At 54.6% G+C, this 11,949-nt stretch overlaps 1 protein-coding gene across 1 annotated transcript; it reads left to right on the forward strand.

Annotated features, from left to right (window-relative positions):
* The first annotated feature begins 2,322 nt into the window (after positions 1 to 2,322).
* LOC149272597 (immunoglobulin superfamily member 3-like) lies at positions 2,323 to 4,386 on the forward strand. The gene is made up of 4 exons (XM_089506910.1): positions 2,323 to 2,450; positions 2,636 to 3,024; positions 3,677 to 4,087; positions 4,277 to 4,386. Exons 1-4 carry the CDS (start codon positions 2,323 to 2,325, stop codon positions 4,384 to 4,386), a joined length of 1,038 nt encoding a protein of 345 aa, XP_089363036.1.
* Positions 4,387 to 11,949: the final 7,563 nt, after the last annotated feature.

Raw genomic sequence — 11,949 nt, forward strand, 5'->3', positions numbered from 1 at the left:
ATTCCGGCCTCTTTTGTGATTGAAAATAAACTTCCCTCCCTTTGTGTAATTATGTATTATCAGTGACATCATTATCCGTGACATTATTATATGTGACATCATTATCCGTAACATTATTATCTGTGACATCATTATCCATAACATTATTATCTGTGACATCATTATCCGTAACATCATTATCTGTGACATCATTATCCATAACGTTATTATCTGTGACATCATTATCCTTATTGTTATTATCTGTGACATCATTATCCGTGACATTATTATATGTGACATTATTATATGTGACATCATTATCCGTGACATTATTATCTGTGACATCATTATCCATAACATTATTATCTGTGACATCATTATCCGTAACATCATTATCTGTGACATCATTATCCTTATTGTTATTATCTGTGACATCATTATCCGTGACATTATTATCCATGAGATCATTACCGCACAATGATCCAGTTTGTGACACTATTACCTCTTTGAGTGACAGGAGGGTGGAAGTGATTATTATAAAGCCCCCAGCTGTGATCTGTTACCCCAGGAGGCCAGGATAGGATTAGACACAATGACCCCCCCAGCTGCCCCTCCCTAGCACACAGATAGCTGAGCAGGAGCTGGGGCTGCAGCCAATCAGCAGTGAGGAGATAACGCAGCTCATTAGCCAATCACGAGGCGTGAGACAGCCCATTGTCAGCCTGGAGTTTCATTTAACCTCTGAGGTGCCAGTTGGTTAACCTCTTTACTGCCAGGACAGAGCGGAGGGGTATTTACCTGGGGCACTAACCTTGGCCTGGCCCAGGACAGAGCGGAGGGGTATTTACCTGGGGCAGTAACCTTGGCCTGGCCCAGGGCAGAGCGGAGGGGTATTTACCTGGGGCAGTAACCTTGGCCTGGCCCAGGACAGAGCGGAGGGGTATTTATCCTGTCCGACCTCCTCATAGATTGCAAGCTCCGGGGACAGGGCCCCTCCTGCTCTGCGTGTATTAATCATATTGTCAGTTTTCATGCCCCTTGTATCGGCGCCACTGCACCTGCGGGCGCTATATGAATAAGCGGAATGTTGCTCGTTCCGGGGCCTCCCGGCTGTGGAGTCTCCGCCGCGGGGCAAATGGTGCAAAATCTGCTCACATGTGATCTGCAAGGGTGGAAAATGTCTAAATATCTGCCCCAAACCCCCATATTAACCCTCTAATACCCGTCACACAGACCCTTTTTACAGCGCCTAATAGCGGTCGTTATGGAAACCGTGACTGGTCAGGAGTTATTCAGAATGGAGTCACCTGTAATCAAGCAGGGATTCCACCTGTGAGGAGAAATGCACCAACCAGGGCGCTCAGATATCATTAAATCAGAGGAGACTGTGTGACCCTAAGAATCTGCCCCGAGACTGGGGTAAATACCCTGATAATCTGCCCATTCACCCTGAGACCGGGGTAAATACCCTGAGAATCTGCCTATTCACCCCGAGACTGAGGTAAAAACCCAGATAATCTGCCCATTCACCCCGAGACTGAGGTAAAAACCCAGATAATCTGCCCATTCACCCCGAGACTGAGGTAAAAACCCAGATAATCTGCCCATTCACCCCGAGACTGGGGTAATAACCCTGAGAATCTGCCCCTTCACCCCGAGACTGGGGTAAAAACCCTGAGAATCTGCCCATTCACCCCGAGACTGGGGTAAAAACCTAGAGAATCTGCACATTCACTCCAAGACTGGGGTAAAACCCAAGAATCTGCCCCTTCACCCCGAGACTGGGGTAAAACCAGAGAATCTGCCCCTTCACCCCGAGACTGGGGTAAAAACCCAGAGAATCTGCCCATTCACCTCGAGACTGAGGTAAATACCCTGAGAATCTGCCCCGACACCCTGAGACTGGGGTAATAACCCTGAGAATCTGCCCCGACACCCTGAGACTGGGGTAAGAACCCTGAGAATCTGCCCATTCACCCTGAGACTGGGGTAAAAACCCAGAGAATCTGCCCATTCACTCCGAGACTGGGGTAAAACCCGAGAATCTGCCCCTTCACCCCGAGACTGGGGTAAAAGCAGAGAAAATGCCCCTTCACCCCGAGACTGGGGTAAAAACCCTGAGAATCTGCCCTGACCCCCCCCCACCTAAAAACCCTGAGAATCTGCCCTGACCCCCCCCCCCCGTATATGTAGAGCGCTGCCGTGCCGTATGATGAGGGCATCGGTTTCCCGGCTCACCCTGACTCGAGTCTCTGATCTGCTACGGGGGTAAATCTTCTCACCTCATTTACAATCCTGCCCCCCTCCCGTGCCTAATCCCATCAGTGCTATCTGCCCCGTGATATGATGATCCGCCCCGGGAGGGGTTATAAGGGGCTCACAGGAGACACCGAGAACATTCAGCCACGACAGATCCAGAAGCATGCGGCGCACACTCACCCTCGGCTGGCTCCTACTCCTCCTCTATACAGGTGAGTGCAAGGGGTTAAACTGTGCTATGGGCAGGGCTTCAGCATGGAATGGGTTAATACAGGGTGCGATGGCATGCAGGGACCAGCCATAGAATGGGTTAATATCTGCAGGAATGTATGTTATTGGCGGGTAATGATACTCTGCAGAGCTCTGCACTTTGGGGGTCCCGTCTGCTTGTCATCAGGTGTTCTTCTTACACAGGAGGGGCATTCTGCCAGCACCAGGTGCAAGTCCCCCGCGGTCCCCTGCTCCGCACCGAGGCCTCAGCAGTCTCCATCTGGTGTAACGCGAGCGGGTCCTCGGAGGGAGGGTTTGAGTGGTCTCTGTTTCCGTCTCACTCACCCTCCAAGAAGCTGCAGATACTGAGCTCGGCGGACCCCCACTTCTCCTACGCCGTATACAGGGAGCGGGTGAGCGTCCGGCGGGAGATCTACCTGGAGAGGGTGGGTAAGAACGCGGCCCGGCTTCATATTGCCCACCTGAGGGCAGAAGATGGCGGCGAATATGAGTGCCACACTCCGAACACTGCGCACACTTACTACGGGAGCTACAGCGCCAGCGTCCGGCTGACAGGTGGGGAGCCCGACGCATTTCACACCATTCCATCTGCCCCTGTAACCCCTCCTATCACTGTGATAACCCCTCCCATAATTTCCTATAACTCCTCCTATCGCTCCCTATAACCCCTCCCATTCCTCCATATAACCCCATCCTATGACTCCCTATAACCCCTCTATCACTCCCATAACCCCATCCTATAACTCCTCCCGTTCCTCCGTATAACCTCTCTTATCACCCCCATAACCCCTCCCATTCCTCTGTGTAACCCCTCCTATCACTCCCTATAACCCCTATCATTCCTCCATATAACCCCTTCTATCACCCCCAAAACTCCTCCCATCACTCTGTATAATCCCTCCCATTGCTCTGTATAATCCCTTCCATTCCTCCATATAACCCCTCTATCACTCCCATAACCCCTCCTATCACTCCCTATAACGCCTCCAGTCCCTCCGTATAACCTCTCTTATCACCCCCATAACTCCTCCCATTCCTCTGTGTAACCCCTCCTATCACTCCCTATAACCCCTCCCATTCATCCATATAACCCCTCCTATCAATCCCCAAACCCCCTCCTATCATCACTCCCTATAACCGCTCCCATACCTCTGTATAATCTCTCCCATTCCTGCGTATAACCCCTCCCCGTGGCTCCTCCCTTTAGTGATCCCAGACCTGTTGCGGGTGCTGAATTTGTCTCCAGCGCCTCAGAGTCTCCGGGAAGGTGACCCTTTGACCTTGTTGTGTGAGGTGTCGTCGGAGACCCCCCAGCACACCCACGTCTCCGTGGCATGGCTCCAGGCGTCTGCGGAAGCCGCGCATGCCGTTCTTGGACTGTCGGCACATGCGGTGGTGTCTGCCGGGCCGCGCTTCGCCGGGCGTCACAGGAACGGCGAGCTGAGGATAGAGAAATTAGCCGCCGCTCGGTACCAGCTGGCGCTGAGCCGCCTCCGTGCCAGTGACGCCGGGGGGTACTTCTGCCGGGCCACGGAGTGGATCCAGGACCCCGACGGCAGCTGGTACCCGCTGATTACCAGGAGCGGCAGCATCACCACCATCCAGCTGAGCTCTCCAGGTACAAAATGATTGGTGGCAGCGGTGGGATCACGAACCAAATTAAACAGCCAATCAGGGGAAGCTGTATTAGTGGGTGCTGGGAATTAACCCTTTACATTTTAATAAAGATAAAAAAGTGAAGAAAAAGGGAGGTTTGTATGAAATATTTCTCTATTTTCTAACTGTCACGTTTCCTCCGTCATTCCAGGTGTGATGTCAGGTGTGATGTCAGCGGTCCAAAGCGCCTCTGAGAATAGCGCTGCTCCCCCAACGCTGCTCGTTGGGCTCCTGGCTCTGCTGTCCTGGCCGCTGTATTGAACCCGCCGCCGACCGGCCAAGAACTGCCACTGGGCAACTCTCAGCACTCTTACCCCGGGGCAAAATCCACCGAGAGCCCCTGGCTGCAGCTCCTTGGACGGGCCCCAGGCTGCAGCTCCTTGGACGGGCCCCTGGCTGCAGCTCCTTGGACGGGCCCCATCTGAACAATCTGGGAATTGCCCCGAGGGCCAGAAAAATCCAGAACCTCAAATAATACCAACGAGCGCGAGTGCGGCCCCCCAGCCCTGAAGCCCCCCGGGTATTAGGATCTCCCGCACCCCGCAGACTCGAACTTCCCTTTTATAACCCGTTGTACTGCGCTGCGGAATATGATGGCGCTCTAGTGATCAATAAAGAGAAATGTGTGTGCCAGCGAGTCCCGCCGTGTCTGTGACGCAGTACCGCTTCCCACCAGCAGAGCGCAGCACACACCTCCGATTAATCCCCGGCGGGAGGGCGATGAGGGGTATCAACACACAAAGTGCCCCAGGGGGCAGATGTAAAAGAAGGGTTAATGCCCCTGGACGCCGAATGGCTTTTATGTAAATGGACAGCGCTGTTACTCGCAGATTTCTGCTAAAATGATGGATTTGGGGATTTTTGCTCCACTCGGCAACATTTCCAGCGTCGACCATTTTCTGGGCAGGCGCTAACCGTGGCTCCTGCCCCCGGCTGGGGCTTTTCTTCCCTCAGCCGGCCTTGAGTGTTACTGTTTATCCCCCCCCCCCCCGCACCTATATGATACTTAATATATTTAATCCGCCACCAGAAAGTGGCAATTTACACTCAAACAACGGGGTAAAGCATCCCCGGATCTTACTCACAAGTCCTACCCAGTGTAGTGAGGACAATAACGGAGTGCAGTCTGGGGAGCGAGTTTCGGGCCCAGTCTGAAAGCGGAGATGTTAGTCCATGAAGTTTAATGTTACAGAAACTGTAGTAGATAAGTGGAACTTCTTCCCAGCAGAGGTGGTAGAGGGTAATACAGCGAGGGTATTAAACACGCATGGGATAGACATACGGCTCCTGAATCTAAGACAAGACCAACGACTGATTAAGGTTTGAGTCTTTACAGCACTAGACGGGGGCCGGATTGGGGCCGATCTGCAAGCAGGTTGTGGGTTCTCTGGGTTTTTACCCCAGTCTCAGGGTGAATGGGCAGATTCTCAGGGTATTTACCCCAGTCTCGGGGTGTCGGGGCAGATTCTCTGGGTTTTTACCTCAGTCTCGGGGTGTCGGGGCAGATTCTCTGGGTTTTTACCTCAGTCTCGGGGTGTCGGGGCAGATTCTCTGGGTTTTTACCTCAGTCTCGGGGTAGGTTCTCTGGGTTTTTACCTCAGTCTCGGGGTGTCGGGGCAGGTTCTCTGGGTTTTTACCTCAGTCTCGGGGTGTCATGGCAGATTCTCGGGGTTTTTACCTCAGTCTCGGGGTGTCGGGGCAGGTTCTCTGGGTTTTTACCTCAGTCTTGGGGTGTCGGGGCAGATTCTCTGGGTTTTTACCTCAGTCTCGGGGTGACGGGGCAGGTTCTCTGGGTTTTTACCTCAGTCTCGGGGTGTCGGGGCAGGTTCTCTGGGTTTTTACCTCAGTCTCGGGGTGTCGGGGCAGATTCTCAGGGTTTTTACCTCAGTCTCGGGGTGTCGGGGCAGGTTCTCAGGGTTTTTACCTCAGTCTCGGGGTGCCAGGGCAGATTCTCTGGGTTTTTACCTCAGTCTCGGGGTGTCGGGGCAGGTTCTCTGGGTTTTTACCTCAGTCTCGGGGTGTCGGGGCAGATTCTCTGGGTTTTTACCTCAGTCTCGGGGTGTCGGGGCAGGTTCTCAGGGTTAGGAAGTAAAGATATTGTTAGCGCTGTTTAGGGGTTAATATGTGGCTATCACAGGGTTAATATTGGGGAATTAGCCCCGGATCTGGCCCCGCCGGCCCCCCGCTCACACACCTGCCCCACTTCTACCATATTCTTCCCACGTTAAACTGCCACGTGATCCGGGGGGATTACAGAGCGGGGGATGAGCGTCTGGGAGATCTGCTGCCCGCAGAGGGGGCATTCCTGCAAGGGGGGCTTATCTGCATCCAGAGGCGGGGGCGGAGCGGGGCAGGAGCGCCCGGGAACCCGCAGGGCACTTAGGAGTGATTGGGGGGTGTTGATATGGTAAATGGGGTAAATTAGACATGTAGGGGTGCCAAAAAAGCCCCCTCAGCTCAGGTTTGCCCCTATTAGTTAAGTCAGTGGCTGTGTGGGGGTCCTTCCCAAACCCTCAACCACGCGGCCTCTTAAGGGTTAACGCGGTCGGCTGCTCCATGGTGCGGGGCAGGTTTAGTTGAATTTGCCCCAGTAGAAGATGGGCCTGTGGCGGGGCAGACGCGTTTCTCTGGGAATTGAGTAATGAGTATGTGCGCCGACCGCTCCTATCTGCCCCTCTGCCCCCCTCGACCTCCCATTCAGGGCAGAACCTGCTTCATATCTACCCCAGGAACCTGTCACTGGGGCAGAATACCCCCCCCCGGCACCTGCCCCCCTGTCTGTCTGTCCCGACGCGTTCCGCTCTCGCACTCCGCCGGGGAGTCGTTTCCCTCTTCATTAGCCGGTAATTGCTTCTGTTAATGATAATGAGATTGCGTTACCATGACAACCCCGGAATTCCTTCATTAATTTGCCCATTTAATATGGCTTTATGGGCCGTTACCGTGCAGTCACCGAGCTCGAGACCCCCCCCCGGAATACTGGGGAAATAACCAGCCCCCCCCCGAAATTCCCACTGCCAATCCTTCACCCTCCCCCAGCGCTTGTTACCCCACGGGGGGTAACTGTCCCCCCAGCCGGGCAGGTCTGCTTTATGGCGCCGCGTGTTTGTGTAACGGGTGCGGCAGGAGACGGCCGTCAAAGGGCAACTACCGGAACGGCACAAAGACAGAAGCCCCGGGCACGTCCGGACCGGCCCCGGCGCCACGGGGGCAGATAACAGCCCCGGGTAAAGGCGCCAGATTCTCTGGGTTTTACCCCAGTCTCAGGGTGTTGGGGCAGATTCTCAGGGTTTTTACCCCAGTCTCGGGGTGAATGGGCAGATTCTCTGGGTTTTTACCCCAGTCTTGGGGTGAATGGGCAGATTCTCTGGGTTTTTACCCCAGTCTCAGGGTGAATGGGCAGATTCTCTGGGTTTGTACCCCAGTCCCAGGGTGTCGGGGCAGATTCCCTGGGTTTTACCCCAGTCTCAGGGTGTTGGGGCAGATTCTCTGGGTTTTTACCCCAGTCTTGGGGTGAATGGGCAGATTCTCAGGGTTTTTACCCCAGTCTCGGGGTGAATGGGCAGATTCTCAGGGTTTTTACCCCAGTCTCGGGGTGAATGGGCAGATTCTCTGGGTTTTTACCCCAGTCTCAGGGTGAATGGGCAGATTCTCTGGGTTTTTACCCCAGTCTCAGGGTGTCAGGGCAGATTCTAGGGGTCGGGAGGTAAATGTATTGTGTCTGCTATAGATACTGTGTGGCTATTACAGGGTTAATATTTGGAGTCTCGGGTTAAAGGTCATTAAGGAAGTTCCCAGGTGTGTGTGATCAGAGAACCAGCAATGCAGGGGTTAATCATCCACTCAGCTGGAAGCGCCTCCACCAATCAGTGGCCACGACAGGTGAGATCCGCGGCTCCTGATTGGACGGCACAGAGACGAGAGGAACGAAATCGCGCACCTGGGACAGTGACGTCATGGCTTCGAGACGGGAGCGGCAGTGGGTGGGGTCTCTGCTGTCGAGTGCCGGATTTGGGGCGGGGTTCGGCTGGAAGCATGGTGCTGGGCGGGGCGGAGTCCGGGGGCGGGGCAGCGCTGGGATAGTGAGTTCTCACCGCATTGCCCGGACTTCCCGGGAACGCAGAGCCGAAAATCCCGAGCCTGGAACCCAAAAGCGGGGAGCCCCGGAGTCATGAAACCCAAAATCCTACTCCTACTGATGCTCTGCACCCGTGAGTACTGCTGTAACACTGGGGAACAATACTGGGCATGGAGTGGGGTAACACTGGCCACAGAGGGGGTAACACTGGGTGAGGGTACTTTGCATGGCGGGGTTAACGCAGGGTAACAGTACTGGGTATGGCGGGGGTAACACTGGGTGAGGGTACTGGCCACAGAGGGGGTAACACACTGGGTAACGGTACTCGACACGGCGGGGGTAACACTGGGTCACGGTACTGAGCATGGAGTGGGGTAACACTGGCCACAGAGGGGGTAACACTGGGTGAGGGTACTGGGCATGGCGGGGGTAATGCAGGGTAACAATACTGGGCATGGTGGTGGTAACCCCGGGTGAGGGTACTGGGCATGGAGTGGGGTAATACTGGGTAACAGTACTGGGCATGGGGGGGTAACACTGGGTGAGGGTACTGGCCACAGAGGGGGTAACGGTACTGGACACGGTGGGGGTAACACTGGGTCACGGTACTGGGCATGGAGTGGGGTAATACTGGGTAATAGTACTGGGCACGGCGGGGGTAACACTGGGTGAGGGTACTGGGCACAGCCGGGGTAACACTGGGTGAGGGTACTGGACACGGCTTGGGTAACACTGGGTGAGGGTACTGGGCACGGCGGGGGCAACGCTGGGTGAGGGTACTAGGCACGACGGGGGCAACGCTGGGTGAGGGTGCCGGGCACGGTGGGGGGGTAACACTGCGTAACGGTGCCAAGCACGGCGGGTGTAACACTGGGTAACGGTGCCAGGCACGGCGGGTGTAACACTGGGTAACGGTGCCAGGCACGGCATGGGTAATGCTGGGTGAGGGTACTGGGCACTGCGAGGTTAACACTGGGTAACAGTACTGGGTACGGGGGGGTAATGCTGGGTGAGGGTACTGGGCACTACGGGGTTAACACTGGGTAACAGTACTGGGCACGGCGGAGGTAACACTGGGTAACAGTACTGGGCACGGCAGGGGTAACAGTGCCGGGGACGGCAGGGGGGTAACACTGGGTAACGGTGCCAGGCACGGTGGGGGGGGGGTAACGGTGCTCATTAGGCGTGTGGATGGGGCAGTAATAAGATGGGTAGCGAGTGTTTGTTTTGCGCAGAAACTGCATTAACCCTTTCATGCAGTGTGTTGTGTGCAGGGATCTTGGGGTATTTGGGTAATTATTGCCCCGTGAGGGATCGTTTTATTGCTGATTGATCTCCTACGTGTCTGGTGTCTGCACAGCTTCCCTCGTCCCAAGAGCTTGTAATCCAAACAATGTCGTGTTAACTGTTTGTTTGTGCAGCGCTGGTGACACTGGTTACCATTATATATATATATATATATATATATATATATATATATATAATATATCGCCCGCAGACGCCGAAGCGCAGAGACAGCGGGGAGAGAGAACACATATATACACGCACTATATATATATATATATATATATATATATATATATATATATATATATATATACGTGTATAAGAAGCTGAGTGTGTGTGTGTATCTATATCCGGCGCTCACCCAGACTGTGAGATATACCCCAGGCGGAGGCAGCGGGATGTGGGGTGTCAGCGTGGTGGTCCGGCCCCCGTGTTTGGTAAGCAGAATTTGGGGAAGTTTTTATTATTGATGTGGAAATCCAGCGGGGCTCTCGTATTATTCCGCCCCATCTGGCCCCCGTCTAGTCGCCCGTTCCTCCTGCCTTAAAGACTCAAACCTTAATCAGTCGTTGGTCTCGTCTTAGATTCAGGAGCCGTATGTCTATCCCATGCATGCTTAATACCCTAGCTGTATTACCCTCTACCACTTCTGCTGGGAGGCTGTTCCACTTATCCACCACCCTCTCAGTAAAGTAAAACTCCCTTCTGTTCCGGGGGCGTGTCCTGGTGCTTGAGGAACATGGCCGCACATTAAGTCGGCTCCTGCTCCTTACTCGGCAACAGCAGCCTTTATAGCCTATCCATTTGCCAGACCTGACTGTTTTTCGGCATCTTATCACCCAGCACCGAGATGTCCACCCGCAGGGGCGGAAAACAGGGGGCTTCCTCCGAAATGCCTGACTTTTTTAAGAAAAAGGACGCCGCACGGAGTGAGGGCCTAGCGGGAGCAGATGAGGCAGGCCCTTGCGGGAGCAGATGAGGCAGGCCCTTGCGGGAGCAGATGAGGCAGGCCCTTGCGGGAGCAGATGAGGCAGGCCCTTGCGGGAGCAGATGAGGCAGGCCCTTGCGGGAGCAGATGAGGCAGGCCCTTGCGGGAGCAGATGAGGCAGGCCCTTGCGGGAGCAGATGAGGCAGGCCCTTGCACTCGCAGCGACATCGCTGATCTCAAAGCCTGCATGCTCTCGGTCAAACAAGAGCTGCAGTCGGATCTCAAGGCAGGGCTGACGCTATCTCCGCAGATATTGCCGCTCTGGCCAATAGAACTGTTCAGTTGGAGACTGCGGTTGATGCCCTTACTGCTGCGCCTAGAGGCCACGTGCGCGGACCTTCAAGATGCCATGGAGGACTTGGACAACCGCTCCAGACGTTCCAACTTGCGGGTCAGGGGCGTCCCGGAGTCCCTGCCCGATATCCGCTCGTTCCTCCTCCGATATCTGCGACAACTTTTGCCAGACATTCCGGAAGAGGAGCTGCGCTTGGAGCGGGCTCATAGGGCGCTACGCCCGAAACCAGGCTACGGTGCACCCCCCAGGGACATTGTTGTGAAGTGCCATTACTTCACTACCAAGGAGGCAGTCCTGCGCGGAGCTCGACGGAGTGACCCCGGAGTGGTATGCCGACGTCGCCCCTTCTACCCTGCGGAAACGCCGGGCTTTAAAGCCACTTACAGATTTCCTGCGGGAGCACGGAGTCCCCTACAGATGGGGCTTTCCCTTTCGGCTCCTGGTGCAGAAGGGAGGACTACTTCTGCAGCTCCGGGAGCTTGAGGATGCCGGGCCCTTCCTGCGTCGCCTCGGATTACGGCCGCCTGTCCACCTAGACCGACGCTCCGATGCGACGGTTCCGTCGCCTCCTCAGGGTGGTCGTCCATCGCAAGCTTCGGTATCCCCGCGGTCCTCCCCCGGCCGGGCGGTCAGCCCCGATCCGCCACAAGATCGCCGTTGATTTCTACGTGCCGCCCTGGTTCTTATGGGGCCATGTACCTACAGATGTGCCGGACTGTACCCGCGGTTGCCTCCGTCCCCCGGGCAGTGGCCAGCTAAGTTCTGCTGTTCCTATCATTTATTTTTATTCTTTCTTTTTTCTTGGGACTTTTGCTATGTTTTATTTTTACTTTATTTATATTTTTCTGTGTACTAGCCACACGTGCGGTGATATCTTTGACTGTATATATGGCGCCACCCTTTGCTCTCTACATCGACATACATTACTTTGCCATGCTGTTGCCTACCATACAGGGTGGGATCGGCGTACTCGCCTTACCCCCCCACGCCTGATTGTACCTCTATGCTACACTTGCCCTTGTTGTGGTAGTTGGGGTGCTTTTGTCCCGCCCGCGCCGACATCCTCACCCTCCTGTGCTGCTCACGTTCACTTACCACACATCTTTTTTTTTTTTTTTTTTTTTATATATATATATATTATTATATATATTACACGCCGCATGTCTGTGGCACTGT

This window comes from Sceloporus occidentalis, unplaced genomic scaffold, assembly GCF_023333645.1.
Source record: "Sceloporus occidentalis isolate IW3139 unplaced genomic scaffold, rSceOcc1.0.p SCAF_434, whole genome shotgun sequence".
Lineage (NCBI taxonomy): Eukaryota > Metazoa > Chordata > Lepidosauria > Squamata > Phrynosomatidae > Sceloporus > Sceloporus occidentalis.

Coding starts and splice junctions, on each gene's coding strand:
- LOC149272597 (XM_089506910.1), top strand. CDS start 2,323: ATGATGATCCGCCCCGGGAGGGGTTATAAGGGGCTCACAGGAGACACC. Junction 3,025..3,676: donor CGCCAGCGTCCGGCTGACAG/GTGGGGAGCCCG, acceptor TCCTCCCTTTAG/TGATCCCAGACCTGTTGCGG. Junction 4,088..4,276: donor CATCCAGCTGAGCTCTCCAG/GTACAAAATGAT, acceptor CCGTCATTCCAG/GTGTGATGTCAGGTGTGATG.